Here is a 26,952-nt window from a genome sequence, read left to right as displayed (position 1 = left end):
TCCGGTACGCTTCCGTTAGGTGTCCGTTTTATGCGGTACTCGTCCGTTGGATGTACGTTCGACATCCGTTCTGTCCGGTACGTTGCATATCCGTTGTGCGTCCATTATGCATCCGTCACACGTCCGTTTTATTCGGTCAGTACATCAACGGACTCTAAACGGATAACAATTTTGACAACGGACAACTTTTATTTTCATCCGTTAGGCGTCCGTTCGTGCTAGGGTTTTCATTTTAATTTATACTTAAACTATCTGTTAAATTGATTATAATAAAACATTCCCCATTTCCATTCTCAATTTTATTAACATCTAGTGATCAAAGTGAGTGAAATATATCGACTGGGTTATTTGGGTTATGAAGCACCATTAATCAAATCAAATCAAATCAAATCAAATCAAATATTTTATTGTCGTATAAACTTTACAGTTTGTGACGAACATATATTAACACAGTGAACACAATAAATATATATACATACATATCAAACATACACAATAAAAACAGCATCAAAATTTACAAACAAGCTGTTAAAAGAGTCCCCTGCCCTCAGTTCTAATGACTTTTTTCAAGAAGGATCCTAACTTATTTGTTTGTAGAGGCGTTGATGGATTTAGTAAATAATGATTTTTTTCTTCTTCAGTTAAATTATTAAAGTTATTATTTTCAGTACATATGTGTTGAAAAAAAGTTATTTCTTAGAGTTTTATTATAATCACAATAGAGTAAAAATTGTTTCTCATCCTCTAGTATTTTACATTTATGGCAAAGTCATTCCTCTCTTGGGATTTTAAAATATCTACCCTTTTCAATCAAGAGGGAGTGATCACTTATTCTAAATTTAGTGAATAATCTCCTTATCTGAAAATTAAATGTATTTAGATAAGATTCTAGTTTGTAATCTTTTTAAAGTTTTTTTTATAAAGATAAAATTTACTTTTATCATCAATATTTTCAAATTTAGTTTGAAGTAAATCTTCATATCTATTTTTCATTTTTAACTTTATATCGTTTTTTATTTTATTTACATCTTTTATGTCCTTAGAAGTAGAAAGAATATTAAGATCAACATTAGTCTCTTCAACAATATTTTTGGCATATGCATACCATGAATAAGTTCCTGTCAAATCTAGAGACTGTGCTAGAGGAAAAGCTTCCTTTATCAATGGATTAATATTATTATTATAAAGTCTAGCTAAATGCATTTTATATGGCATGGCAGTTTCCTACATTACCAAAGTCATGTGATGTCTTACTTAATTGTATATGTCATGTATGTCGTATATATGCAAGGTGGCAAAACTATATTTCCATTTGACTGTTGTAATGTTCTTACAATTTTGTTTCGTGACTTTAAGTTACTCATTTCCATGTTCAAAACATATTGCCCCCCCACTTTGAATTAATATATATTTTTTTTAACATTTTCCACTTCCCTACTTCCAGCCCCCCCCTTTTTCCCAGATTTTTTTTCATAAGTACCTAATTTAAAAAACAAAGTGTGATCATTATCTGCGACCGCGTTGCTCCTTAACACGATCGAACGTAATAAAAAGCCGGGCCCAAAACAATTATCTATGCAATTGAATGTAACCGGAAGATGAAAAATGTGAAATATATTGTCATATATATACATATATATTTTTGATAAACAAAATATATGAAATGGTACGTACTTGATCATGTTGACGTCTCCGTTGCTTAACCCTTCCAAAGAAGATTGAAGTGCCCCCTCCTATCTCCGAGATATTATCTCCTTTTTATAAATCTACTATTATGATTGAAGTTTGTTTAAATCCGAAACTAGATTGACTCTAGAGGTAGATACACTTTATTGATTATAAATCTCATTATAAATACACTGTTTTAAAGATCTATACAGTAACACGTGGCACTTTTTGAGAAACTAAGTGATTTCTTTACGATATACTTTTATTTTTAAAGTCAAGGTAATTTTGACAAGTAATTAATTTGGCTGTTGAATTATGGAACACAAAAGTACGAAAAACAATTTGTGTTGTTTATAAAATTACTTTCGATTTGAAGAGGAAGTAAAATAGTTTCAGTCTGAAAATGCCGACGAAAACCTGTACAGTTTGTTATAGGAAATCATCAAATCAAGAGTTTCATAACTGTGAAAAATGCAAGCTATATTGTTGTAGAACATGTTTCAGTTCGCATATTGGTTCGTGTAAATTCTTAAACGATACCAAATGCAACATATGTAATGTTCACCAAAAGCAAGTAGAAAAATATTGTTTTAATTGTTGTGAGCTGACATGTTGTGACTGTGTTACTGGAAATCACGAGTCGCATACTAAACTTCACTTATGGGAAGCAGTTGTCAATATTAGAGGACAATTGCCAAATGTGTTGGCAGAGCTAACAGAAAAAGAAGTTTTTTATCTACAAAATCTTCACAAATGTCGTGAAATACAAAACGAATACAAATTAATAATTCGTAATATCCAGGGAGACGAAACGAAAGGTACAGCATTAGTATCCGATATAAGACGAGATTTTATTCAGCCTTTCAATGCAAAGATTGAAATGGTAGAAATAAACTGTATAAAGGAAATCGAAAATACTTGTGAACTGATAAAGAAGACAAAAAATGAATTCGTAAACTTGGGAGATGCATCCTTCCCAATGAAATATTTGTTCAAATGGTCCGTCGCCGTTCAATTGAAAGATGCATGTGAAAAAAAATTCACGGGCATTGGGAGTATTGACAAGATAACAGAAAGATTTGAACAAGAAAAGAAAAAAGACATGGAAATGGTGTTAAAAAATCTTGAATTGTAAGTTTTGTTTTTACACATTTAATACGTCTCCTTACACCTTTAAGATTTATTTATGTACAAAGAATGTTGCGAAGCATGCAGTACTCACACTTACCTGTATTACAATCCATATACTATGCTTTGAGTTAAAAATTTTGCCTGCAGACTGTTCTCATTGAAAGAAAAGAGACCGAAAATCTTTAAGATACTACCTAAAGAAATCCACAAACAAGGGTCTTGGCCTGAGACGGACACACTCACTTTTTACGGGTTTGAGAACTAGTTTACTGAGATATTAAAACTCCCTCGTTCAATCTGGATTAGTAGAATAGACAAATATATACACAAAAGAACGCAAATACAATGGTATTGTGCATCGGTGATGGTGTGATTTTAACAATACACATGTACTAAATTTTCATATGATAACAACTGTATTAAAAGCAACTAAAGCTACAGTTCCATCTTAAAAAAATAAGTTATTTATACGATTTTGACGGTCCATTAAACCAATTAAGACTCTTTTGGTTTTATTGTTCAATGACATTTTACATAATTGACTTAAAAATTTGTTGCAAGTGTTATTTGATTGTAAGGGTTCTTAATTTTGCAAACTTTGCTTTTTCGTAATACAAAAATAAAAATATATAAAAACAATAATTTTTTTCCCCCGTAGAAATTGCGCACCAATGAAGGATTCAACAAGTGGGCCAATGGACAACCTTACAGTTCAATTTTCTGAAAAGGTTAGTCTGAAGGAAACGCCAACAGAAACAATGTCGGACCAAAGATCAAAAGTCCAAGGAGATTTTGACATACCTGGAAATGCAAGAAACCGAAAGCAACAAAGTTGTAACGAAATAAAAAAGTAAGATTGTCAAACAAATAACTCGGCATATCAGGTGTGTTTTTGTTTTTAACCTCTTATTTATTTTAACGTCTGTTTGTATTTTTAATATGCCTTTTTTGAATATAAAAATAAGAAGATATGGTATAAGTGAGAATGAGACAACTCTCCACAATAGACCAAATGACAGAAAGTAATAACTATAGGGCACAGTTCAGCCTTCGACATTGAGCAAAGCCCATACCGAATAGTCAGCTATAAAAGGACCCGAAATGACAAATGTAAAACACTTCGAACGAGAAAGCTACCGGCCGTGGAAGGGCTGTATAGCCAGTGAAGGTCGTTAAAAACTTCCATCATCATAAAAGCCTAAATTTTTGTCTGATTTTGGTTTTAACGTCTGTTTAAAAAAAAAGTATTGAATATGCCAGACAGGCTGTCCACAGATATAAGTGCACCAGCAACGGTATCTACATGTGCTCTAATAGATAAACAACACTTCATAGATTTCAAAACAGATTTTCTTGATTTTCCTCTTTCATGAATGCTTTCAAATACCTGGCTTCGAGCGTTACTGTCGAACGCCTGACATTGGTCTGTATAGATAGTGTTGTATGCTAGTTTTAATAGCCCCTAGAAGACTATTTATATTAATACACCTATCTGCATGGTTAAGGAGCCATTAGTTACGAAGTACATTTATTTTTTTCAATCATTCACGAAACTGAAATAGTTGAGTGATAATTCTCTTTAAACAGCCAGGTTGTTTCAACCTCGTTAACAAAATAAGATAGGAAGTATCCTTGATGAATAATTCACTTGCAATTGAATAATTTTACCTCATTGAATATGTATATACAAGTGAACTTCAATTTAACCCATTAGCTAGATATGGGAAAGGCATAAACGAGGCGTGTTAAAACTATTTTAAGGAAACAAAAAGTCAACATTGAAAGCGAAACAAGATTAAACCATTTGAATGACTTATTCGATCAACAAAAACGAATTCTTATACAGGTGATAACGAATTATTTTTAACCTATTTTATGAAATCAAAAAGACAAAGAAAACTCAAATTGCATGTATATCTAAATGAATATTTATATCTGAGTATATGACCGTTGGCAATTTTCGGAGGTCACCTCGTAAGTTAATAATATGACGTCTAGACTAATATACATACGAAAAATCTGATACACATTATCGAGTCTATGCATAGTTAATTGTTATTTTATAATTTTCATAATTTGAATATATGTTTTAGTATGTTATGAATTAAATAAAAAAAACGAATCAAATCAACGAATGCGTATCTGATAGATATTGTCCCTTAAAGGTAGATTTATAATCTTAAATATATTGTACTGTTATTGTACCAAGTACTGAGGTCTCCTTAACTCCTAAACAGTGTTCGGATAACACCTACAAGTTCATACAAAACTCATTGTTATAGCTCTTGTCAAAAATGTTCTCACTTTTGTGCAAATACATTGATCTTATGATTTTGTCAAATTTTGATCTTATCTTATTTACACAGACCAACACAAAAGTCTTTGGACTTCAAGCCCAAGATAAACATCCTTGAGAAAGAAGTAGAAAACTTTATTGCTGGACATCAAGAGTCGGAACGAAAAATCAGGCAAGTCTGAAATTTTATACCTCACCTAAATACATGTCGAGATAGTTATAAGCATTTAAACAAGAAAAGATGCAGAATTTCTTGTTGACATTTGACAGCAGTTATTTAAAACTAGGGATAGCAACGAGTGCTCGAGTACTCGGGTACTCGCTCGGAAGGCCGAGTACTCGAGTACAGTTTTAGTACTCGGATACTCGTTTGCTTTTTATACATCTTGAGATAGTTCTCTTCACATTTCCACTCAATTTTAGTTCTGTTGAAATTTCCCCTTCGTAATACTCAATAAAATCAATTAACAACATAAATATGTTTATCCTGAGGATACTATCTGTTATAGTGGTACCAGCAACGTCCTTTCCTTTCGAGGGAATATTTTCATGTTCACTCCTTGTAACAAAAAAATAGAGAGTTAAACAGTCTTTCGTCTGAAATTGCTGACCAGATCATATTTTTAAACAAACACAAAATCAAAGAAACCTGCGGTGAACCCTACACAACTGATTAGAGACATTTTTAACGGTGTTTGTACACGGATCAACACTTTCGTGGATTTATAATTAACTCATCACAAGCCGTAAAAACTTACCTTTGTTTGTTAATCAAGACTTCTGATTGGTATGAAATGTATATTTAAATTAATTTAATTACTCTTTTTTTTAAAGCTTAACTATAATTGTTTAATTTACAATTTAGAGATATGCGAAAGTATGAGAGCAACATTCAACCACAAAAGTTGAAAATAAACTAACAACGTCATGGCTAAAGAAAAAAAGAGAATCAGACAAACGATAGTGAAAAAAAAACCACAGAAAAAGTAATACTGAGCAACACGAAAAAGCACAAATAATGTGAAGTCCAATATATATATCATAATTGTTGTTAACAAATTAATGGACAAGTCGTGTTATAAAAAATACCAACTCCTCAGGAACAGATGCTACATATATAGTCTACTTTGTCGGACTTAAAATGCAAATATTTTTGATTTTTGCTTATAAAATATTTTGATTTTATTGAAATTTGGTTTATAAACACGTACACAAACAATAATTGCTATTATGATAGGTTATTTGTAAAAACGGCAGTCGTTAATTTATTGTTTCATCGACACAAAAAACAGAAGAGCAAGCTATGTTTGTAGTACGTTTGTCTTTCGTCAATATGTTTATGAAAGGTAATAACAAAAGCACTGCATCCCGCCTAAAATCTAACTTAAACTTTTCAATAGACGTTTAAGATTCATCCGAGTACTTGCGAGTACTCGAGTATTATGACCGAGTATCCGAGTATTAAATTTCAGATCTTTTGACATCCCTATTTAAAACTGAATTAGAGACGTGTACATGTTTGATATTTAACAGTAATTAAACATAAAGTTTCAAACCAGCATTCTATAGAAAATGGTCTCTAGTTCGTTGTACATGAATGGCTAACGTCAAAATTGAGGAAATGATCATCATTGCAAAAATGTTTGACAGACTTTATGAATCTATTTTGATCGCTGTTTGCCACGTTTTTTCCCCGTTTAGTTTTTGTCGATCCTGCGACTTCTGTCGCAGAAGCTCGACATAGGGGTAGTGATGCGGCGGCGGCGTTAACTAACTTCTTAAAAGCTTTATATTTTAGAAGGTGAAAGACCTGGACTCTTCTTACTTTTTATACATACTAGTAGATGCCTTATGTTGTGACGTTCTGCGTCTGTCATATGTCCATTGTCCTTAAACTCATTTTCATGGTTCAGTGACTACTTGAAAATAAAAAAAAACTCAACCTTATTTCATTGATCAGATACTACAAGTAACGGGTATACTATATTAGAATATGGAATGATTGTAATGTGTACATGTCAAAAAGAGAGGTGTCATCAAATTTTCATGGTTCAGTGGTAAAAAAAAGTATTTTTTTCTTATACTATATGCAATAGGCCAACTATAATTGGTGTATTGATATATTTGATGATGTACCGTTCCGTCTCACAGGTGTATTTACAGTTATATTAGAACTTTATCCCATTTTCATGGTTCATTATCAGTATCATTTTGTTTGTGTTTTGGTCTGTTTTTCTTAAACAATAAGCAATCGATCAACCTTATTTGTTGTATGGAAGGTTATTAGGTGTATATATGTATGCCTGGCAAGTATCATCTGACCTTGACTTCATTTTCATGGTTCATTGGTCAATGTTAGGTTTTATGGTTTAGTTTGTTTTTTAGATACTGTAAGCAATATGTCAACTATATTGGATGCATTTATTGATTGTGAGGTGTACATATATGTATTGCATGGTTCATCTGACTTAGAACTCATTTTTATAATTCATTAGTCAATGTTTAGTTTTCCTGGTTAAGTCTGGTTCTTGAAAAACTATTTAAACAAAAGGTTCATTATATTTAGTGTATTGAATGATTGTAAGGTGTACATATATTTCTCGTTTGGTTTATCTGAACATGACCCCATTTTCTTGGATCATGTTAAATTTGCGTAGTTAAGAATCACATTTAGGACTTTCAACATAGAATCAATGGTCAGTATAGAAGGCGATACACTTCAGCTTGTGCACTCCTGTTAATATAATTCGTGAATGTTCTTTTTATTCTTTTGAATTGTTTTATATTTTGGTTCCCCGGGATATTTTATGATTTATTTACGGTATGGAATTACTCATCGTCGAAGCCCATACGATGTCGTAAAGTCCACTGATCTCTAGCTTATAGTTCATTACACACATACCACATCTCCATATTCTTTTATTGACACAAATTCAAATTTTCAGAGTTAAAAAGGGAACACAGCTGAGTCAGATAACAAATAATCAACGTTTCAAATGGTCAAAATGTTTTATCCGATTTGGTCATTTGGCACCGTTCATTGATCTTCATTGAACAAACCATTTTTGCAGTCAACAAATGTTGTGCACCTCCAATTGTTCAATATAATGATAGAGGTCTAGGTTAAAGTTAAATTTTACGTTCAAACATCCCTGTCTTTCTAACATTTATTAAACAACTCTAAATTGAATATCATCAAATGGCAGGATATTTTTTTATGGAAGCAAAATATGTTTGTTCATTTTTAGTATTTTTAGTATTCCTTTGTTCGTTTTAAGTAGAGGCACATTTATTACAAAGAGGATACTACAGATGATTTATGACATTTAATACGGTTTAGTAGAGCTATATGTAGTTGACTATACCTCTACAATGTTTTTATAGTGAATTTCAATATTATGATTACAACTCCTTGAAACGCTCTCATTATTTATCATCATGTATAGTTTACCATATTGTACCGTCATTTTGATCGAACAAATCAGACACTTTTGATGGAAGTTATTGGATTTTGACTTTTTTGAATATTGTAACAAAAAACTATGTTAAAGCAGCTCCTTTGAGACAGGTTAACTTAAAGCTCTCATACTGGGTTTGATTGTTAGTTATCATTTAAAAGTTGTCTTGACTATATTATACTGTCATTTTGATTTAATTTTTTTTATGGGAGTTTATTGGACTAATTTTGACAATAAAAACTTGTGAACGCAACTCCTCTGAAACCATTGAACACAAGCACTTATATATAATTATTTATGGTAGAATAAGTGTGTGTCATGTGTATATTAACATAATTACTCACCGCCCATTGACCGTGAAATGACAACTTTTTAACGGGAAAAATGAGACTATGACTCTTTCGTGGAGTGTTGAGACAATGACACCTTATGAATGCAATTATTATGTGAACCTTAACAGTAACCTCTTATGCTTGTTTGTCATAGAATGTAGCTGACCATATTTCACCGACATTTTGGTTTGATAATTTTTTACGGAAGTTAAAAGACTGTGACCGTTTGGTAGAGATTTTTTTCACCGATTTATTTTCACACACTGTTGTCATTATAATTGAATTTTATGCAACCGTCATACAAGTGAGAGGTTGAGGTAGATATAAAACCAGGTTTATAAATTATTTTCTGCAGAAGTTAATGACTGTACTAAGTCAAGAATAAGATAGTTGTTCGTCTTTCGTTTGATGTTTGAGCTTTTTGATTTGGCCATTTGTAAAAGAACTTTCCGGTTTGAATTTTCCTTGGAGATTGGTATTTTTGTTATTTTACATACAACGCAACTCCTCTGTTACCGTTGTACAGAAATACATCTTATACTGAATTATGGTTGGTCATCATTTATTGTTAGCGATAATATGCTGTAATTTATTTCTAATTTTTTTTCGGAAGTTATGTAACTGTTTTGTTTTTGTCTCGCTTGACGGAGTCAAAAAGAGAGATATAGGTATGCTGTTTCCGGCGTCGGCGGCGGCCGGCGATGGCGTCAACAATGTATTAGTTTGTGAGTATTTCTAGTTTATGGTGAACCACTAGTGTTAGGTTAAAGATATTTGTTATGCAGTTGTATTAGTATTTGCACATCTCAATACCATGGAGATTATTTGTCCCCGCCCCTCAGTTATGGTCCATTGACTTTGAAATTTTGCTGTTTTTTCATGTATTAGTTTGTGATTAGGTCAATTTATAAGAAATCCCTAGGAGTAAGTTTATGATAATTGGTATGCAGTTGTATAAGCATTGGCATATCTCATTTCCATGTAAATAATTTGACACCGCCCCTCAGTCATGGTCTATTGACTTCGAAACTTTTGCTTACTTTTCATGTATTAGTTCGTGATCAGGTCAGATTATGGTAAACCACTAGTGGTAGGTCAATGATATTTGGTATGCAGATGTATTAGCATTGGCACATCTCAATTACATGGAGATTATTTGATCCTGCCAATCAGTTATGGTTTATTGACTTTGAAATTTTGCTTAGTTTACATATATTAGTTTGTGTTTAGGTTTGTTTAAAGGGAACCACTTATGATAAGTCAATGGTATTTAGTATGCGTTGGCACATCTCATTTCCATGAAGATTGTTTAGCCATATACCTTCAGTTATTGTTTCATCGACTTTGAATATTTGCAAAACTTACATGTTAAAAAGTGTTACTATTTAAATTTCAACATTTGCATTATCCAAATTACAAAAAAGCGAGACATATCTCGGTGATAACAGTTTATTTTATTTGCAAAGCACCAGCTTGTGAATGCAAAGCTCTACTCTCAAACCATTTCACAAAAAGCTTTCCTATCTTGTACAATTATTTGCCATAATGTTTAGTCTTAGATTTGAAAAAAAACAATATACCTAGAACATTTTAGAAAAAAATGAATTGTCCCATAATATACACAAATATAGAAAATAAGAAAATGCAGTATGGTTGTCAATAAGATAAGTTTCCGACGAAGTTGTGTTAAGTAATGCTTTCAACAGGAGCAAACGTCAAACCGAATAGTAAGTTTATAAGGGCCCGGGTAAACAAACTGAAAAATAAGAAAAACTATGAAGCTAACGGCCTGATTTAAGTAAGTAACATTAAACGAAAATAATTATGGTTGTTCCTTTGATGTGATTGAGCTTTTCATTTTTCCATTTGACTAGTGACTTTCTGTTTTGAATTTTCTTTGAGTTAGGTGGTTTTGTGAATTCATGAGTATAAATATGGAATGAGTGAGGGCGAATTATTCTTTTTCAAGTCTGAATTTTGGGGATAAGTTTCTTAGATTTGTAAGAAAATGTGTAAAAACGACACAATACTGTAATACTCTTATTTGCTGAAAATCTGTGAAAAAAATGTTAGTCAACAAAAATCTTTGGAACAAAAATAATTGTCCCCGCAACAATCTGATGGAGGGAATTAGTAAATCAATGTGTATGTCTATCTCGGTTTCTCTGTAGAAGCTACTTCACTGAGACAGACAAGTTGATGTTTCTAACATATTGTAGGATAGTTATACACAACTAGAATACACCCGTGATATTGCGGGTCCGTGACTGAATTAAAGTATATAACTATGCGCAAGCCTTATTTTAGTATTAATACTGTCATCTGATAAAGTCATGCTGATTATAAGATACACAATTTTCTCTGCTTTCAATTCTTTCTGTTTGAACCCGTCGAACTGGAAGAACTTATCAATTATTGGTAATATTAATTATTTGGAAAACAAAAGGTCCTGGAATGGAGTATTTTTTAATCAACAGCATTGTCCTATATTAGTTATAAATAAAGTTGAATTCTTTGATTCGCTGTTTTACGTCATGCCCGCTAATAAATTGAAACTTATTTTTAGTCCAGATATTTAGTATTCGTATTGTTATCTTAGAAAGTCTTACGGATTAAAATACTACAATAGGTAACAATTTGACAATTTAGTAGTGTCAACCCTGTGATTATGACCCGTGTATATAGCATATTAATCCTGAATACACCGTTTGGTGGTGCGCCTGTCAGATGCGGAACGTACAGATAAGGTAATAGGTAACAGGTGATTATACTATTGGTATCGGTATCGGACTCGACCCGGAACTTCCTAATTGTTGGCAATATTAATTACGTGGAAAACAAAAGGGCCTGGAGTGGTGTAATTTTTAATCTACACCTTTGTACTATATTAGTTGTATATAAAGTTGAATTCTTTGATTCGTCGTTTTTACGTGATGACGGCTGACAATTTGGACCTCGTAATTTTAGTATTATAGATATGAATTTGATCATTTCACACAGATGTTTTGATTCTACACATTCAAATAAGTCATTGGATTTAGAAGATTATTTTGCATTTGAGATAACATATAGAAACACTTTTTGAATGCAGCCCTCGTAGACCGGCTGTTGGATCTTGTTGAAACTTTGTCGGATGGCTAGACATAATATTCATTTTGTCATTACACACTGCCGTTTTGAGTCAACACACTTTATTGCTTATGAGTTTGATTAAACAAATAAAAAAGTATCATTTTACAAATTTTGAAATGTAGAATTTCATCTACCAAAAAAGAAGATGTTACATTTCACATAACAAGAAATGTAGTAATTCATGTAAAGGATGGAAAAAAATATATGTTACCAATTAATTAATTACTTTTAACAAATTAGGTAATTGCATTTTATAAATTAAGAAATGTATAAGTATGGCGGATACTCCATGTCATAGAAAAATATTTCAAACAGCTATCAATATAAGTGAAAGTAAAAGTAATAGATACAAATTTTGTTAATAAATGCAGGAGTGAGATAGAAGAAGTCGCAAGTCTTAAAATTTTAAATGAAAGGTTGAGAGAACAGAACCAAGAAATGTCACACGGAATGGCGTAAGTTTTATAATCAATAAGGCTTGCTCAAAATCCTGTTTACTGCAATTGAACTGAGATGATTTGCATTTTACTACGAATTTATACATATAATCTAATAACTGTACACAACGATTTTTTGTAAAATCTTCATCGATGGTAAGTTAGGCCAAAAATACGTCCATGACCAAAACCAAAGGACATCCAACGCTGCCAAGTTTGTAAGTGTAATGACATAATGGAATGAAAAAAACTGTTTAAATACTTAATCTAAATTAGGACAGATGGTTGTTGTCAGTCAATATGTGGAGCAATACAAATTTAAACTACTGATAAACTTGCGCATGGTACGTGTGTATAAATAATTATAATTCATACTTACAATACACGCAAGATCCGATGTGTGTATGACGATATTGATATTTACCCTAGAGTTTCTAGAATGTGTTCCAATGACACCGGATGGTTGTCCGGATTGATCGAAATTATCCTGAAGACCGTCATAAAGTTTCAGTGTTATGTCCAAACATTTGGGCAATTCGTAAAATATATAGTTTTATTACAATTTCAAAAAATGCCAAAATGACAGGAGAGCATGACCGACTTCTTATGTTATTTAGTGTTGACATCCGAACTGGGGAGATACTTACGGGGTAACAATTGAAGACCTAAACGAATCTAGCACACATACACAACATGGTAATTTAAGTTCTATTTGTGTGCATCGTTGAGTCTTAAACAAAAAGATTATGAGGAACTATTTGGGGAAGGAAAAAGGGTAGCAAACTCTAAAGTTTGATGATACATGTACATACAAAAAAGGTATTACTATGAAGAAGTGGCTACTTGACTGCTAACGCTAAATAATATAAGTAGTATGTCATGCTTACCTGTCACTATGGCATAGTATAACATCCTTTTGAACAGTTGAAAGCTTACGAAATTCTGGCTTTTGGCCTTTCAAAAGTTTCATTTCGAGCGCCACTAATGAGTCTTATATTAACGAAACGCCCACTGCACTAAGAAAATTAATCAAAGATTTCAGGCTTCAAGTAATGTGAAATAAAATTAAAATATTCAACTCCGGCCTTCAGTATTGAGAAAAACTCATATCGCATTAAAAGTCATAAAAGGCAACATCATGACAAAATGATAAATAAGCATAAACAGCTCCTTCTTATAGGGTTATGGCCATAAAGCATGTGAGAGATTAACCTGTTTATGAGCGCTCAATCCGCACCTTACCTTGGAGAGTGTCATAACAGCTCAATTAAAAAAATATCATTATGAAAATCAATTTTAGTAGGCTTTGCGCACTCATCAGATCAGCACTAAGCACACGACACGCTCAGCGAAAACACTATTATTTAGTCCTGATTGTATATTATTAAACATCGGAATTATTTGCATAATAGCAACATGAGCAATGTCTGCTGCCTTTCTTTGTTTTTTCTTCCATTGTGTACACGAAAAACAAAAAAAAATATGCAGTTATATCTATTTAGTCGCTTTTATAATTTAGAGATACTGATGGTTAATTAGTTAACATTTTAATGTTTTAGCGTATACCAAGAAGAACAAACATTAGTGCTAGATATGCTGAATTCCTTACCAATTATATTGACACAAATAGATCGGGTGACTAACAAAGACTATCTAAAAGAGTTTAAGCTTCCATATAAACAGAATGAGTTTATGAACAAATGCACAAAAGCAATTGAGGCAGTTATAGATGGTTACATAAAAATGAAAGCTAGTCTGTAAGTTCAGAACTATTAATCTTTGTTATATAAAGTATAAATTTGCACTCAAACGATAAATATGCTATGACAGTATGACAATATACAAAACAACCAAAAGGTGAAAATTATATGTACTGAAAAGAGAAAATGAAAAAAAATACATGTAGTTAAATGTAAAAATGTAAAACAATTTCTATGATGAATAACTAGAAATAAAATACTGATCCTTTAGAATGCTATAGTATTAACATTGTTTTTCAATATGTTATACATTAGAACATCTACTTTAGAAAAGTAAGAAAATACATTGAAGTGAAAGAAATTAGATGCAAAATCCACGCCCTTCTCATGTACATTTACCATATATCTTTATTCTGCAACAATCAATGCATAATTGGTACAGAGATATAATAACATTGGAAATGGAGAGAAACACACACAATTAACAATATACAACTTTTTCACGATATACATTTACAACTTAAAATTATCCGTACGAAACACAAACAAAACATAAAGAATATAAGAATTACAAGCGTGGAGGAAAAACAAGTATTTCCATATTTGAAAAATCTGTAAAGTTTCTTTAATGCTTACTTGTAATACCTCGACATTAGTTCCTGAAATGTATTTGCATTTTGTGTTTTTTTAAGTACTTATACAATGTCAACGTTTCTCGTTAAAACTCGCATTGAAAATAAATTATAAAAAAATACTAAACTCCGAGGAAATTCAAAACGGAAATTCCCTAATCAAATGGCAAAATAAAAGCTCATACACATCAAACGAATGGATAACAACTGTCAAATTCTGATTTATGACAGGCATTTTCTAAAGTCGAAAATGGTGGATTAAACCTGGTTTTAAAGCTAGCTAAACCTCTCACTTGTATCACATTCGCATAAACTCCCATTATATTGACAACGACGTGTGAACAAAACTAACAGACTCACTAGGTAAAAATGTCCTAAACAGGGTACAACAGTAAAACATTGTGTTATTATCTTAATCCATACAAAAACAAAAAAGTATGTCACAAAGGAGCACAAGAAGGCATATAACCATAGCACATCTACAAAAATGAAAGACGATAACATTTTTTTTCATAGCACAATAACACAATGAGGGGATGTATAAGTACGTACAGAGCCTCGCCAAGTAACAAAGTGACACAAAAGGCATATATACAAATTACATCAGCAAAAATGGAAAACACGAATACAAACATTTTAACATAGGATTATTACACAATGACGGGACGTATAAGTACAGAGCCACGTCCAATTGCTATCACCAAAATAGACTTAACTAATATTTATAAAGACAAATAAAAGAAAACAACAGCAAATTATTAAGATGATAAACAACGTCAGTGCCTACAATCTATACTTCAAGACAATCGTGTATTATTTGTGAAGTTGATTCTGAATATTTATTAACATGGTCTTGGTATATTCCGATGAATTTTGTTTTTAGAAAAAGGACAACCATTCTTTGACATACCTTTGCTTTCATCTATTTTCTGCTCAGACACTGGTCACGTTTTCCAAAGTCTTAGTAGGAGCTGCAAGCTCTTGAACCCCGAATAAGTTGAGAAATGTATTCCATATGCAGATGAAGTTGGTATCTTGATTAAAATCGTCTCGTCTGTCAAATACAATTGTTGCACTTGAGTGTTTCGTTGTTCAGACCTGGGGTCAACTGCATGCCAAAGTAATTAATTTCATTCCAATTACATAATTTTTAAATGTAATTAATTACATCACAATTACATTAATTTTCAAATGTAATTAACTACATTTCAATTACTTTTATCCAAAGACATGTGAGAGTAATATAATTTAGGAAAAAAACATGAAAAAGAAACAGGCTAGAATAGAATGAACTTACAGAAAAGACAGATTTTAAATTTCTTATATCATTGTTTTATTGAATCACTACTAGATTTCTTATTTTTATTGGATAACAATTTATAAATGTTTATATATAATATTTAAAAGATCCAGATTAAAATATTTTGTACTATTATGAGTTTTTGTTAAAGTTTCTACTAAAAATGTTATTTTAAATTTTGTATTTTAAAGGTTTTTTGATGTATCTCATGTGAAATTTTAAGAAACTTTAAATTCAAAGTATTACGTTAAAGTATTGACAGAATTTTCCAGACTTGTTTTATTTTAAGTCAAAATTGTCAAGAACATGTATATTGGACTCCATAGTGTATTTTTGACTCTTGTTCTTAAAAATTTGCAGAAAGTGTTAATGTAATATCCATCTTACAGAATTTCACACACAAATATGATGGTATTAAAAGGCATTGCCTTTAGCATTTTAATCAATGGACAAATTTGTACTTAACAATTAGTTATTTGAGCGGAATAACATGAGGCGAAGATTTTTTTTATTGTTAGAACATTAAGATTTAATTGAAAATATGCTCAATTACACTTCACATTAAAATTACTTTCAAAATCATAGTTCAGTATTTTTGTGATTTTACTTTTTTCGTAATAGATTAAAGCTAATTACAATTACATTTTTAATTGCCCCATTTCTGCTGTTGTTTCGTTGTTTTCCTTTTATACATGTTTTAGTTGATGTGTTTCCCTCGGTTTTGATTTTAACTCGGATTTTGTTTCTCTCAATCGATTTATGACTTTTGAACAGCGGTATACTACTGTTGCCTTTTAATAATTAAAGGTTAAAAAGTCAGCAGGAACTTTTTGATAAAATTAAAGATATGGCAGAATGGACAACAACGATAACATCCGACACTGCAGAGCAAATGAAAGTATTTCATGAACAGCAACAGAAAACGTGAGTTATACTGTTTAAAATATGTAAAACATTTCACCAAATTTAATAACAACCACGTTGCGTACACTTACTGAAAATAACCTAAAACAACTTCTAATTAGGCCGAAATAACGTATATTAAGTTTAAAAAAACCACTGTTTTAATTTTTTTTTTACCAAGACATTTTATTTATGAATGACAACCTCAAAGTGTTGAGGCGAATTCTAACATGACGTCCTTCAAACGCGTTGAGTTCACACCCGTAGTAAAATATGAAAATATTGTTTAGGCTGTTCGGATCGTACTCCCGCGTCATATTTTTTTTTTATGAATGAGCTTCCCGACGTCATTAAACGATGACATGAGAATATAAGCATTTTCCGGGAAAATACACACTTGTGGAAAAGAAAATAATAATAATAATAATAATAATAATGATGCTGAAAATAATAATAAATTCTTTATTTGAAGAGGGTAACTTAATTAGAACTAGTCGACCAATTCACTCTCAAACACATAAATGTTCGAAGGACTTTTATGATATGTTTGTTAATGACTTGGTTCAGTTTATACACCAATAAATTCCTTTAAAAAGGCGTTTAATCCTTATAATTCTTTAAAATTGGAATATATTTTACCACACTTATTACCTCTATCACACGTAAATTGTATGTCATTGGATAGACCTTGCGCATGAATATATTTTTTGGTTAACGCAAAAATATGTACCCAACGAAATTTGTTATTTGATTAAATATAGACTGCAAAAACTTATTATCATTCAAACGAATGTTTTTAAATATTTTTATTATTTAATTTAACGATTAATGTTGGGTGAAAATCAATTTTGTTAACGTCGATGTTATTAACGCCGCCATCTTGTTTACATTGGTTCCGAAAAGAAGTTCGGTCAACGTCGTCTATCGAAATTAACCAACGTCAAGAGCAACTACCGGAAGTCATTTCCACCAATCGTATTAACATATTTCATAATATGCAAATCATTTAAGAAATATATTACAATATACATTTCTATAGTATAAACACAATTCAATCATTCAAAGAAAAAAAAAACCGAATTACTCGACTTGCTTTGAATTTTCAAGAAAATGATTATAACAAAATTTCTTGAATAACTCCGCATTACGACATTTTTTTTTTATTTTGAGTGGTAAATAGCTCCATATCATGGTTGAAGAATAATGGAAAGATTTTTTCCAAAAGATTTGTATTTGGTCTTTAAACAGACAGATCATAAGTTGTGGTGTTGCACATCATTAAAAATTAGCATTGATAAGTACTTAGGTATTAGTTTATTTACAATTTTATATATTAGAATTGATTGTTGATTAAATTTAACCACAAGGAAACGTTAACAAACGATGCTAAAATGTGTGATCAGCCATATTTGTTTTATACATAAAAGACATATATGTAATTTTTATCCAAAACTATCTAAATACTTTATTATAAATAGTTTAAGTGTAACACAACACATGGTTATTTGGAATAGTAGTTTATTCAAGCCCGTCTGGACCAGTGTCCATAACGGACGGTCTCCTATATACAGTAAAATACACAAGTATATATACAGAATAATATATATCTTATATATATTTTAAGCCATCATATTGTCACATAAGCATGTCACTAATTCAGTTTGCTCCGTTCTTTTACGCCAAATCAATAGTGCGTTTATGGGAACGGCAAATATTTGCCTCCACCTAGAGCACCTAAAATATTTGGCATAAAGGGCCAACCCGTGATAAAATCACAATATATTTAAACCCCCATGAATTATTTCTTAAATAATTAAGCACAATAATGACGGTGACATCTTGATTTGTTTGGATACCTCAGACTCTAATGACTATGGTAATGGCATCGCTTTAAATAGTCGAGACGCGCGATGGAACAAGACAGTTAATCTGAAAGTGTTATTATGCATTAAAACAATATACAGAACAAATCTTTTAGTACTAAATTATCAAGCCTTTCTAAGATAGATTTTCCGTAACGAATATGATATTTGGCAATAAGAATTTGTTATTAATGGTTAAATAGTCATACTCGTTATCAAATTCATCGTAGAAGCTGGTAATGCCAATTACACAAAACAAACAAGAAGTAGACAACATTGTGAACAAAAACCACCGTACTTTAATCGTTATTTTCATTTTTAGCTCACCTGGCCCGAAGGGCCAAGTGAGCTTTTCTCATCACTTTGCGTCCGTCGTCCGTCGTCGTCGTCGTCGTCTGTTAACTTTTACAAAAATCTTCTCCTCTGAAACTAATGTAGATTTTGGATTATATCTCTGAAACCAAAGCATTTAGAGCAAATCTGACATGGAGTAAATTTGTTAATCAGGTCAAGATCTATCTGCCCTAATTTTATAGGAATCGGACAACCCGTTGTTTGGTTTGCTGCCCCTGAATTGGTAATTTTAAGGACATTTTGTCCGTTTTCTGTTATTATCTTGAAAATTATTATAGATAGAGATAAACTGTAAACAGCAATAATGTTCAGCAAAGTAAGATCTACAAATAAGTCAAATGATCAAAATGGTCAGTTGACCCCTTAGGGAGTTATTGCCCTTAATAGTCATTTTTTACCAATATTTCGTAAATTTTGTAATCTTTCACGAAAATCTTCTTATCTGAAATTTTGACCAAAATTTAATCAATCTTAGCTACAATCATTATTTGGGTATCTAGTTAAAAATGTGTGCGGTGACCCAGCCAACCAACCAAGATGGCAGCCATGGCTAAAATAGAACATGGGGGTAAAATGTAGATTTTGGCTTATAACTCTGAAACCAAAGCATTTAAAGCAAATCTTACAAGGGGTTAACAAGTTAATATAGTAAATATCTATCTGCCCTAAAAATTTCAGATAAATTGGACAGCTGGTTGTTGGGTTGCTGCCCCCGCCCCCAATTGATAATTTTGATAGAAATTTAGCCGTTAATGGTTATTATCTTGAATAGTATTATAGATAGAGATAAACTGTAAACAGCGATAATGTTCAGCAAATTAAAAAGATCTACAAATAAGTCAACATGACCAAAATGGTCAGTTGACCCCTAAAGGAGTTATTGCCCTTTATAGTCAATTTTTAACAATTTTCATTTTTACAAAATGTTTACCTCTGTAACTAAATGGCCAAGTTCATTACAGATAGATAAAATTGTAAGTAGCAAAACTGATCAGTAATGTATGATCTACAAACACATTACCATCACCAAAACACAATTTTGTCATGAATCCATCTGTTTCCTTTGATTAATATGCACATAGACCTCTTAAGAGCCTCTAGTTGATAAGCTAATAACACTCGATTTTTTGTTAAGACAATTATTAAGCGTGGTCTTATCAATGTTTTAATGAATCTTTGCCAATGTCTTTATATACACATATTGTGAAGAGGAATACTTTAATAGCAGTGTCGATCAGATTTTTTGAAAAGAAATAACAACATTTTCATCAGAATGTCTATAGAAACAATAACTTTAAATTATGGAAGCATTTCCATTTACTAATTACGGTGATACATCTATAAAATCGTAATAATATGTGCAAAGTTTTAGCTCTACGTCGTGAAAAAAATCTTTTGGCTAAAAACTACATGTTTAAGAAAGATGAAATTTCCTGCGAAAAGATGCATAGGGATAATCTTAGAACAAGTCGAATAAAATCGAAGAGTAATTATATCCACTGAGTGGGAAGATATTTCTGTTCTATTGGAAGCATTCGCCGTACTAATCGTTGAAGGTAAAACAGGTGCTAAATCGCAGTCGACTATGTCAAAATGGACGGGAAAGGGTTGTTGTTGTGTAGTCGTAACAGGAAGTCGAACATATACATGATTATCTGTGACCCAAGTATTTTAAAAATGTCTACAAATATTGATAGTGTCTGTAAAATGATACGGGGATGTTTTAATTTACTTTTTTGAACCCATGTTGCTATCACTTCCTTATTTATGAAAAGTAACCCAAATAACATATATATGATTGAGATTATGTTTTCAGTCCAGGGCTGATATGTCAAAAAGTTTAGAAATGTTTGAACGGACTGAATAACTAGTACGAGATGATCAGAATTTAAGTGATTTTATGCATATCAGCACAATTCAAAAACAAATTACAATGAACAGAGTTGTTTTTGTTATTGCTACGAATTAACCGCAATACAGAGACACTTACTTGTTGTTAACGTAACGTATTAAAATGTCACATGTTTATTACGTCCTTGTATATATAACGTCTTTAGTCAGAATAGTAAACAGTCAAGCTTTATACACGTTTTTAATCATTTACACAACAAGCGAAGTACTAACCACAAGAAAAATCGAAAGTTATATCAATGCTATCAGGTACGCAACATTAACATATGCCAGTTATACATATATATATTCTTTACTTTCGCAAGTCTTTCTGAACTTATAGAAAACAAATTGCAAGCTGCTATTTTCCTGAATTGGTACGGGATATTTTAAGAAAAAAATGGTAGGTGAACCTGGTTTTGTGGCAAACCTCGTGCTTAATGGCAATGTTAAAACTACAGCTAAAATGACAAAAAGGAAAATAACAAAATCACAACATTACATAACAGGAATTCAGTACACATAAATACAAGAACAGTCGGGACAGGGAAGTACTTAAATAAACAATATTATAGTACATTTTAAAATGTTAACCACAGAATAACACCGAATCCCTAAAATTGATTTAAATATATTCACATGTTTTTTTATTTATTACATGTATATAATTATTATTCAGCCATTGGTCTCAGATCTGATCTGTTTTCCAGGTCATCTTAATTCTGTCCATAGTAAAAAATATGCCTAAAAAGTGTTCTTTATACCAGAGACGTATTAAGAACAACTTGTTGGGGAAGTTGGGTCTATTTCCTTCATCACAAAACTTTCATTGGCAGGTCAGAAATACTTCTGATCAGTTGTTTTACATTCATAAGATGTATTGGAGCTTTTGAGTTTGTTATGTTTAAAATACTTCCCGTTTTGAAATTCCTTTGCAGTTTGCTGTTTTTGATATCTTGCTTTGCTAAATTGACCAGTAAAGGACAAAGAAACAATTACCAATAAAAGTGAATGTTTTATTTTTCTCTCAAAGAATAAAACTATGTTAGCCATATGCTCGGAACATCAACTTTACAAGCTTATCAACTACAAAAATGTGAGTTGAATGATGGTCTCAGTTAACATATAAATAAACAAAGAGGCCGATAAACTAAGATGAACACTTACTTCGAATGAATCCAAACTGTTAGTCGTGCATTCAGAATCACATTTATAATCTACTACGTACAATGAGTACATGGGTGCCGAACCCTTTCTAGAAAATGCAGCTTATGGATGTTATTCTAATCATTCAACATTTAATGTCCCTTAAAAAGAACTCGGAATTCATAGCTAAACTTGGAATCCCATATACACCCCTACATGAAAAATATGTCATTCTCGTCGTTTGTATTTCCACAAAAAATTTATGAAAATTTCCCGTCGTTACGTTACACTGACTATACTGAATGCCCTTATTTCACAAAATTCCCTATCAAGAGGCATATTTATATAGACGGGTCGTGAAGATGTTGGACAATCAGAATCGTTACAGTTTTGATTGAATACGAGAATGTATTTTCTATGCTGTAAACTGCTATTCCCATGCTCAGTTTGATTAACGATCACGACGATTCTACCGAATCTAGATCTTTATCATTGTTTATGTTCTGGACTTCTTCACGATTTTGACACAGAAGAACGACTTAAAGTTATGACAATGACAAACTTAGTGACACTATTAGTTGTTGATTATAGGCGTTTGCACTCTTGTACATTATATTAATACGAGGGAATTAGAGACTCTTTAAAGCTACTCACCAAATTCTCATAGATCGATTGTTATGTTTCTCCAAGCCAAATTTAAGATACAAGTCCTCAAATAAGGAAATTTCAATGTATATAAAAAAGAAAAATGAAAAGGAAGTTAATCTCATCTTTTATAAAATACAATTGATTTGGCTGAAAGAATATTTTCGATTAACAAACAAACAAAGTAAAACACCAACAAAGTTCTCAAGAATAAATACACAACGACTGTAAAATATAACATGTATAAAATTGAAATCATTTTACCGAGCGTACGACGGTGACTATCTCGTTATACGTATTTCAAAAGGATACCAACTATGTATATTACTAAACAAAACAGGGGGGTCAAATTTGTTGGTCGGTATATAATATTTTAACACGAATCAAAGACGTCACATTTGTATCAAATATATGAAAATGGTGTTGTCTGAAAATAAACAATTGGCCGTTTTAGCATCTTATTGATTAATATAAACAATAATTATCAGGTTGTGGATATAATATATGTATCACATGTAGTTTTTCGGTTTTGTAAATTTCTCCTCCAACAGAATAACCTTGCATTATTGTATAGCATCTATGTTACACTATAGAACACTTTTTAACAAATCAGCTTACTTCCACCTCAATACCGATACTAATTTTGATTAATTTTCTAAAAAACAAATTTAGTTTATAGTAATTTTATTGTAGTAAAAACCAGGACGCATTCACACTCGAATGTTTAAAATCAGAGAAAAATGTACACTTGACATTCGCCATGACTTTATCAGATGACAATACGAATACTAGAATTCTAGCCTATTGTATTTAGGAACCTCTTGTTTAAGAAAGCTACAATGGACGTGATCGAAAAGACAATGTCATAAAATTTGGGATTAAGGATACAAAAATCAAAAGTAGGCTACAAAACGTTCTAAACTACGATATGCCGCATCTTCTTTTTATATCTCTTTGGAGAATGTACTTTTTAAAGAGATTTAACAACAGTTGTAATTCAGGCACATCCTTTGTTCCACATCTCCAATTTGAGAATTGCACTCAACCTAAGGTTAGAGTCCATTTGGTAATTTTGATTTTAGACGGAGTGTGTGATTCTGATTCAATCCTGCAGGACATAATGCTCTCTTTATATTTTGGCTTTCATTGTTTGTCCCGAACTTAATAGAAGCTTATTGTATAAAAACTGCCATTTGCACTGCAAGTAATGGACTATTTCATTTTTTTGTTATGCATTATTCTATTTCAGTTAATATTTATCTTTTAGGGCTATTTATAAAACTGATATCCAGCGTAAAATTTCGGAGATAGAAAAACTTTCATTTAAAAATGAGGAATTGATAGAAGGACATCGAACTTTGGAACAACAATTTTATGATATAAAAATATTGAACAAAAAAGTAGTTGAAGAAAAAGAAACACTCAAGAAAGAATTCAACGATTTACAGAAAAGGTAAAATGAAACAATAATATATTAAAGATAATCTCCCTTAACACATTTCAAAACAATGAGGAATGCCATACGTCATACAACTGTTTCGTTGATTCCAATTGATATATAATGGTCACTGCAGTTGTAAATTACCATAAGTGATGACCACAAAGCGTTAATCACAGTAAAATGATCCCGAAGAAAATTTGTTCCAACAAACTATCGGCATTCCCATGGGGCTGAATTTATACAGTAACTTCTTAGGAATAAACAAAATAAGTTAGCAATGTCCTTTAACTTTCCTTTCCGCTATACAGATAATACAACATCCGGTGAGTTTGTTGATCGCATCTAACCCATCAAACTAAATATACTGGATACAACAGATAGAGTTAAGTCTGCCTCATAACTTGACTGACATAAAGAAATTGGAATGCTGGTCGGTTGAAAACAAAACTTTACGACAAAAGAGATGATTTCAGCTTCCACATTGTGAACTTTCAATTTCTGTGTAGCAAAATTCCAGCATATACAGTAGCTGTATATATCTCCCAATTGATACGATATTCCCGGGCTTGTATTTCCTATCCTGATGTTCTTGAAAAAGGGTTGCTGCTCACAAGGAAGCTATTAAAAGAGTTCCTTATGGTGACGTTCAAATCATCCCTTCGTTAATTTTCAGGACGCCTTCACGAATTGGTTGACATTATGGAATTTCTCATACAGATGTTATCTCGGAGTTGTTCCAAATGTCGTAACTACAATCGCGTCCTCTTTTCACGAATGTGATCTACCAACGTATACTATTTACTGGGATTGTAATGATATGAGCAACACGACTGGTGCCACATGTGGAGCAGGATTTAATTACCCTTCCGCAGCACTTGAGATCACCCTCAGTTTTTTGGTGGGGTTCGTGTTGCTTAGTCTTTATATTTCTATGTTGTGTTTTGTGTTTTGTGTGCTTTTATGTGTTTTTTTTTCTTTTTCTTGTGTACCCATGGTGTTGTCAGTTGGTTTTTGATCTAAGAGTTTGAATGTTCCTCTGGTATATTTCGCCCCTCATTTATTAGACATTTGAAATTGTGAACATTTTGTATTAGTTTAGGTCCTTTATGATAATTTAGCTCTACAACTTTTTCGGTTCTTGATGTCTTTGATTTTCAAATAATGTTTATTTTAACATTCTTTTTTTCACACACACGAGTGTAATGTATAATTAGAAGTTGTCTACTTAAATAAAAGTCACCAGTATCTTTTAAACGACAGATTATTTTTGATAACAACTGTCATATTCCGGACTTGATACAGACATGTAGAAAACTGTATTGAACTGGTTTTATAGCTAGCTAAATCTCTCAATTGTACAGAAGCATGTTTTGATAGCATGCAAATTTAGTATACACTTGCACTGTTCACGCAAATGCTCTCTGCTCGTCATGAAAATCCCATTGTTCCTGTTTTTCAAACTTGTTTTTTGTTTGTTAATTGCTTTGTACATGCACAAAAGTAGTTGGTTTCACATTTAAATGATGTTCGTATTTGTTTATGTTGGGGGCTTTTATAGTATGATAAGCGGTTAAATTTTCATGCATTGTTGAATGCCTTACAATTACATGCAGTTGCTTATGCCTACGTCAAAAGCGCATTTGTACAAACTACTCCAAAGAAGGGGTAAGTTGAACGAAATCAAAATGGATGAACTGCGGTGTTTTTTGGTTGGTAATCAGTCCCTTGTGCACTAACGAAATAGGTCATTAAACGAAATTATCCTTTACGAAGTCGCTTGTGGTGAAAACATAAACATGCAGAGGATAATTGAGAATTTAAAAGATATTGCAAAGATAGAAACACCCGTGATCACTTACAGTTTTTTTAAGGGTTTGTCTTGATTTATTGTTTGTATTGTTTTTTCAGTTGTTTATCTTTCCGTCGTCTTTAGATTTTTGCTATGACGTTTGCAGTTTCCCGTTAATTTTTAAGTTGTGACATCTTCTTAGTATTTTTCGCCTTTCTGTCTCTTTATTCCCCTTTTCTGAGAGTTACCGTCTAAAATCGTTCAGGTGATTGAAACTATGAGTCAACGCCGAGAAGAACACGGCTGGGTTCTAATTGGAAAAAATATTGTTATGCTGGCATTTTTTTTAAAGATTTTTTTTATCTGATTTGATGAAGTTGAAATGAAAAGGTTTGATCTGAATAAGGAATTATTTACTGCTTTGGTTATATCAATGATGCTTCAATCATAATATTATATATATTTATACATGATCCGTTCACTCTATTAAGTCTTTTAAAAATTCAACAGTATATCCTCAATTGAGGTAAATTATATACCGTTTTGATTAATTACATCACTGAAGAGACATTTATTGTCAAAGTCCGGATATGGTGTACTATTTTTTGCACCTTTTGATTGCGATATATCATTTTCCGCAAGTTTATTGTTTTTTGGTTGGTTTTAAATTAATAATTAAGATCCATTTTGTTACATCTGGTGATCCATTTATTTGGCAATCGCCAATGTCAGAAAGTAAATCATTTCTATTTCATTACAAAATTAAAAACAACCTTAAAATACTTTAGTTATATCGATTCATTGCGTATAACGATGTACCTACTTTATAGCCTTGA

The 26,952-nt window shown here is 31.7% G+C and overlaps 1 protein-coding gene across 1 annotated transcript; it reads left to right on the top strand.

Moving 5' to 3' along the window:
• The first annotated feature begins 2,548 nt into the window (after positions 1-2,548).
• LOC143043025 (uncharacterized) lies at positions 2,549-24,343 on the top strand. The gene is made up of 7 exons (XM_076215522.1): positions 2,549-2,799; positions 3,458-3,649; positions 5,166-5,267; positions 12,389-12,472; positions 14,014-14,211; positions 16,894-17,010; positions 24,154-24,343. The coding sequence occupies exons 1-7, from the start codon at positions 2,549-2,551 to the stop codon at positions 24,341-24,343; spliced, it is 1,134 nt and encodes a 377-aa protein (XP_076071637.1).
• Positions 24,344-26,952: the final 2,609 nt, after the last annotated feature.

The sequence above is a fragment of the Mytilus galloprovincialis genome, chromosome 8 (assembly GCF_965363235.1).
Source record: "Mytilus galloprovincialis chromosome 8, xbMytGall1.hap1.1, whole genome shotgun sequence".
Lineage (NCBI taxonomy): Eukaryota > Metazoa > Mollusca > Bivalvia > Mytilida > Mytilidae > Mytilus > Mytilus galloprovincialis.
The sequence above is the reverse complement of the archived record's forward strand: the minus strand, read 5'-3'. Positions and strand labels throughout refer to the sequence as shown.